We start from the raw sequence: 6,737 nt of genomic DNA on the forward strand, positions 1-6,737 counted from the left end.
ACGTCTCCCTTTGCTTCTGGGTGAGGATTTGGGATCTCCGGGCCTTTTTCAGCTACTCCGGACCTTCTGGCTGCACACCTCCCACCAGGTGCAAATTAGCATCGATGACCTCAGTGCGTGCCTGGAGTGCTTTACCAAAGGAGGGAATGGATCACCGCAGGCCATTCTGTTTCCTAGTTCCACCCTCTTTCACAGGGTCTGGCTCCACTTCTTGTTCTCTTCTGATGTTTGACAGCTGGCGGCTTTTAGGCCTCAGCTCTCCCTCTTCCCCTTGTGCCCACATCTGGGCAAGGTGATAAGAGCAGGTGCTCGCAGCATTGAAGTTTCAAACCCTGCGAGCCACTTCCCATGCACGGGGACTCGTACCCGGGCCCACTCCCTAACCACAATACAAACCCCAGGCTGGTCTCCTCCTTGCTCTCTCAAGCCTTTGCCAAACCAGCCTGGGAAGCCTGTCCTGTTTTCCCGGAAAGCTTCATTATGGAAGTAAAAGCCTTCTTACACCCTCTTGGTGGGTGGTCACGCACCCTCTCTAGTAAGTCAGTGCCTGAGGCCCTGTTCCTATGACCCATCACTAAAATCTATTCCTATAACCCATCCCTGACCTAAGGTTTAATACTTTTTCACCAGTAACCAGTAGGTCTAACCTTTTTAATTTTAACTTTTAATAAAATATTCTTTATTAAAATTATTATTATTTAATCAGAGAGGAAGGGAAAGGGAGAGAGAGATAGAAACATCAATGATGAGAGAGAATCATTGATCGGCTGCTTCCTGCACACCCCCCATTGGGGATCGAGCAGAATTGAACCCCGGACCTTTCAGTCTGCAGGCTGACGCTCTATCCACTGAGCCAAACTGGCTAGGGCTTTGATAAAATATTCTTGACCTCAAGTAGAAAACAAAACAAATTACCCTTCCATTACCACAGCAACGACCTGAAGTAAATCAGAAACCACATACAAATCACAGTATTTCACGTATCTTTGCCAACAAATGGTTTGTTCCTCCCAAGTTCACCCACCATTTTTATAAAAGAAAATGATTACTAATGACCCATGTGAAGATCTGACTTTCCTCTAGCACTGTGGGCTCAAGTGAAGGCCATCTTGTCCCTGAGGTAGGGTGACCAACAGTCCCACTTTCCCCAGGACCTTCCATTACCACAGCAACGACCTGAAGTAAATAAGAAATCACCATACAAATCACAGCCCTCAAGGTCATCAAATACTGAAGCAAAGAGCATGGAGTCATTTAAAGTAGGCAAAGGTTGCAACTTCACGCAGACTGTGACGTCCAAGACATATGGGCTCCCAGGCAGAGGACAAGCGTTCACGTTTCTTTGCCTACAAATGTTAGCACTGAAGTTCAGTGTCCTGGAAAACTCCCCAGGCCCAGGTAAACTGGGAACAGGTGGCCACCCTCCCTCAGGGGACATTGGGTAATGTCTGGAGACATTTTTGATTGCTTGATTGGTGTGTGTGCGTGTGCGTGTGCGTGTGTGTGTGTGTGTGTGTGTGTGTGTGTGTGTGTGTGTGTACTACTGGCACCCAGTAAGTAGAGGCCAGGAATGCTACTAAACGTTTTACAACACACAGATAGCTCACAACCGCAAAGAATGCCCAAGGCCAGTAGTGCCGAGTTTGAGGAACTCTGCTCTGGCATTTGACTGCTCCAGGCGTGGTTGTGAACCAGCAGTTTGGACACGATGTAGAATCTGCATGTTGGAAATGCAGAATCTCAGGCTCATCCCAGATCCAGTGACTTGAAATTGGCCATTTAACCCGCTCCCAGGTAATCGTTTTTGAACAAGGAAGCCTGTATTTTCATGTTGCACTGAGCCTCACATATTATGTAGCCAATCTTAGGCTAGAGGAAGGGGTCAGGGTTCTGGAATTGCAAACCAATCCTTGTGCCAGTCAGAAATGGCTAGCTTGCCATTTTCATATTTGCTATGAGTTCCCAGCCCTTATATAAGTTCAACTCATTCATTCACTTATTTGACAGATATTTATTAGGCACTTCTTGTGTGCTGGCACTGTTTTAGGTACTGTTGGTGTGCCGGCACACACATATAAAATCCCCGTCTTCATGGAGCTCACATTCTACTGAAGGGGACTGACAGGGAAGAGGTTATCAAATGTGTGTGGAAGTCTCCGTGGGATGTATATGTTTATATAGGAAGCTCAGATAAGATGTATATGGTATATATATCCTGGATCTATAGACAGGATATCTATCTATCTATCTATCTATCTATCTATCTATCTATCTAATTTATAGATACCTATTTATATGAAGTACAGACAGGATATGTGTGTGTGTGTGTGTGTGTGTGTGTGTGTGTGTGTGTATAGTCCCCAAAAATGTATACACACTTTGAATAATTATAAAGGCAGTGTTTATTAAAATATATTTCATTTTTAAAATGTAAAAATGAAACCAGCTGTTAAAGTGTGTACACATTTTGGGGGACCATATCTACATATATATATATATATATATATATATATATATATATATATATATATATATAATGGCTAGAAAAGGCTTCATTGAAAAAATAAGGCCATTTTCCTAGGGTGAATGTACAAATCCTGCTAAGGTTTCAAAGAGGAGCTCCTTTTTTGGCCTTAGAGATCTACTTCAGAACTATTGGACCACATTTCCTCTCATGTCGTGGCTGAGGAAAATCTTCCCCATTGATAAGAATGTGGCACACTGGAGAGACATTTGATCTCACCCTGCATGAAGCTGATGGCTGTAGCCCATGTGCTGCATTATGCTGGTTTGTAGAAAGATCTGAAGGAAAAGAGAATCTGCAGAAATGGAGGGGTGTGGATAGATGGAGAATTCCAAGCAGAGAGAAGGGAAAGAAGAAAGCAAACCTTCTGAGGAAATAGCTGTAGACACCATGCTTGTTGAGTGTGTCTGGAGTGGAGAGAATAATACAGAGAGTGAAGGTGATGGGGAAGCAGGTCTTATAGAGTCTGGCAGGTCATAGGAAGGGCCTTGAAGTTTTCTGTGACTGAGATGGGAAGCTGCTCGTTAGACATTAGACACGATCTGACTCATGTTTTACTAGATGATCCTGGCTTCAGTGATGAGGATAGACTGGAGAAGGTCAAAGGCAGGAGAAGGGAGACCAGTTAACAGACTATTGTAATATTCCAGGTAAAAGATAATTGTGGTTTGGACACTCAAGTGGGTGAGTTCTGGTTTTATTTTAAATGGAAAGGCAGCAGACCAGATGTAGGGTGACCAAAACAAAAGAGTAAAGGATGAAACTAAGAGTTGTAACCTGAGCAAATAGAAGAAGGAAGAGATGCTGGTTCAGGGAGAAGATCAGGGATTCCATTTGGGTACGTTAAGTTTTGAGGTGTCCATTGGTCATCCAAGCAGATGTCAAGCAGGCAGTCAAGTTCAAGAAAATCTTGATTAAAGATATAAACTTAAAGTCATCAGCATATAGATAATATTTGAGTGAATATAGGTGGAAAATAACTTTTAAAGATGTTAAAACCTTCGAGTTTTCCTGACACTGGAGCTGTTGCCAGTGGCACAGGTACACCCTAGTCCATGTGTCACACTCTGAGGGGCCTGACTGCAAGGCTCAGTAGAGTGAAGACATGGAGGAACTCAGTAGAGGAACACATGGGCTGGCTGTGTTTTCACTAGTCTCCAAAAAAAATGATAACACGAAAGGAAAACAGCTCATCAGTTGGATTACTTAATTTAAATCATTATTATGAGTTTATTTTATCCTATAACTAGTTCAAATTTTCACATGATTAAGGAATATTCGTGGCTATAGAACAGGCCTTGGACTGGAGAGTCCCTGCAGACACCTCCATCTACAGCCCCTCAAGTCTGGATTTAATCCACATATTATCATCTTTAGGGAAGAGCTCTTCTGGATGGCCATGTTCTTGGCTTACATCCTTGAGAGAAGCATCGTTAGAATCATCTTCCTTCTGATAACCTAAGAAGGGGATTGGGAGCCATGATGCGTCTCGGGAGCACTTCATGCTGAAAAGCTTAGTCATTTATTGCTGGTGGAGTTTTGACACTCCTGTCAGTCTGGCCAGGTGAATCAGAAGAAGGAATCTGTTGAGGCAATTCTGGAATCATACTGGAGGTACCTGGCAGGCATTCCTGCTTCAAGGCCTCATTTTCAAGGGATTTTGTGCTCTCCTGCATGAATATGGTCTCCTTTGTGGAAATAGCTGCAGACACCAGTGGCTAAATAGAAAAGAAAAAAAACCAAAAACAGTCATTAGCAGAGACTAAAACACACTTAGTATGGCAAGAACACAATACTGCCATTTTCATGCGCAAGACTAAGAATGAAATGGAAACAGACTTGCCCTAGCAAAGCATAAAACAAAAATCTGATAGGATAAGATGATTCAGCAATAATTTAATTGCCCACCAGAACAAAACTAAACATTGATTGGTTGCCTCCCAGATGGCCCCGACCAGGGATCAAACACGCAACCTGGGTATGTGCCCTGATTGGGAATTGAAACCAGTGACCCTTCTGTGCATGGGATGATGCTCAACCAACTGAGCCACAGTGGCCAGGGCTAGACTTTTAAAAAATCTATTAATTGTTTGTGAGAAAAGCTGAGCATACTGTATAAGTGTAAATAAGCTTAATATTTTCATGTTTCCAAAGTGAACTTTGGAAGCTAGCAAAAGCTAGTTAATTGTATAAGACTGAATTAAAGCTTTTAATGCATGGGATGTAATATAGTTATAAAGATGTCAGGTATCAAGCCCAATAAGTCAATTTCCTATCTGGGTATCATATACTTTGCAGAAAACACCAAGTGATACATTTTCCAGAAGATTGTGGCAAAAAATTATGGAGATGAAAGATATGCTTGTCCAATTACTCCAAGTTATGAATTTATGACCACTATTACAGCATCACAGAGGTGGCATCTGTGGCTTGATCATAAATAAATAGTATGCAATAAATAAGATATTCAAGTCAATAGTATAAATAAAAGAATATACCTAAAGTATATAATGATAACCATATTTGCTTTCTGAAAAATACTTAATATTTTTTGAAAAATGCCCTGGCTGGTTTTGCTCAGTGGATAGAGCGTTGGCCTGTGGACCAAGGGGTCCCGGGTTCGATTCCGGTCAAGGGCGCATGCCTGGGGTTGCGGGCTCAATCCCCAGTGGGGGGTGTGCAGGAGGCAGCCAATCAATGATTCTCATCATTGATGTTTCTATCTCTCTCTCCCTTCCTCTCTGAAATCAATAAAAATATATTTTTAAAAAATAAAATAATTTTTGAAAAGGGCTCAAAGGATCTTGTATAAAAAATATATTTGTTCCAAGTGACATATCAGATTTAAAAAAATTTCTTTTAAACCAGTAACATCCAAGGTATTTCCTGAAATCTAAAAATGGAATTGCCTTTAAACATTGTCTTTTTCCACTGATAACGATCTTATTGACAAAGGTTGTCGATAAGACTGGTTTACAAACACGGAGGGAAAAGTAGGCTGTTGGGGCCTCAGCCTGCCTTGTGCTGTGGCCAGGCTGACTGTGGATTCCTGGTACCGGCTCTGGGATGCGTGCCCAGTGCTGAGTCCCTCCTCCCTACCTGGTGACACTTTTCATACTCCTGTTGAATCTGATACTCTTCTTGCTTCAGCATTTCTGTCATTCGGGTTTCCTTGAGGCTATTATCATATTCCTCCTTCAGCTGGATCTTCTCCTGCCTGCCCTGGGGTAATGTGACGGGAAATCAGATCAGCCCCTGGGAGGCATGCACAAATGGACCCCCTCCCTGGGATTGGCCTCCAGCCCTCCAGGGCTCCCGTGCCTGCTCCTGGAACAACAGCCTTAGCCTGGTGGTGGCTCCAAACCCACCAGCTCCATCACTGTGAGCTGGACTCCCTGAGATTCTGGATACCTGGGCCTAAGCCGCCTTCACAAACTGGGAAACCAAAAACTCCCCAAGCCAGCTCCACAATTCCGCCTTGGATTTCAAGTTACTCTGGGAAAGCTCCCCAGGCTGATCCAGTGCACACTCACCTCTTCCTGTGCTTTAGTGATTTTCCGGTAATGATGAAGCCAGTGAGCCAGGTACTCTATGGGGTCACTGGGCCGAACCTTCGCCACCTCTGCCAGTGCCTGGGCAAGGCAATTCCCAAAGCACCTCTTCAGGTAGTCGGTTTCCATCCTGTGGGCTTGGGACACATCCAAAGAGTCACACTATTTTTAAAAATAGACACATTCTAACCAATAAGAATTCATTTCAGGATAAATATGAGATGTTTCTGGATCCCACCCTTCCCCAAAGAATCAATAAATACATACATGCCAATAGCTCTTACATTGAAATGGCCCTTTTCCTAAAATCCTAGGTCAGATAGTAGGTGCTGGGGTGTTCAGGCATGACAAGAACTTGATTGATGGTTAAGGGTGGCTAAGGCCTTTCCACTTACCCACATGTCTACCCTTGCAGGGAGAGGAAATAACTGAGCAGAAATGGGTCCCCACAGGGGTTCTGAGCACCCAGCAAGCTGTGCTATTATGAGGTTGGAAGAAACCTATGACATAATAAGACAGGCTTATTTATTTCACCAGGGAACACGGAGGAGCGGGAGGGGAATGCCAGGCACTGTAGCTACTGGTGCCAGCACTAACACAGTGTTCCACTCTCTATTTTAGGCAAGAAACTGCTTTAGGTTGAGTTGGTGCCCCGGGATTCA

At 43.5% G+C, this 6,737-nt stretch overlaps 1 protein-coding gene across 1 annotated transcript; it reads right to left on the reverse strand.

The window, feature by feature from the left end:
- Positions 1-4,038: 4,038 nt before the first annotated feature.
- DYDC2 (DPY30 domain containing 2) lies at positions 4,039-6,262 on the reverse strand (the record flags this gene model as incomplete). Its single annotated transcript, XM_079793248.1, has 3 exons — positions 6,058-6,262; positions 5,624-5,746; positions 4,039-4,242 (listed from the first exon to the last, which is right to left on the reverse strand). The coding sequence occupies exons 1-3, from the start codon at positions 6,202-6,204 to the stop codon at positions 4,039-4,041; spliced, it is 474 nt and encodes a 157-aa protein (XP_079649374.1). The 5' UTR covers positions 6,205-6,262.
- Positions 6,263-6,737: the final 475 nt, after the last annotated feature.

This window comes from Cnephaeus nilssonii, assembly GCF_951640355.1.
Source record: "Cnephaeus nilssonii genome assembly, chromosome: 16".
NCBI classification, from domain to species: domain Eukaryota; kingdom Metazoa; phylum Chordata; class Mammalia; order Chiroptera; family Vespertilionidae; genus Cnephaeus; species Cnephaeus nilssonii.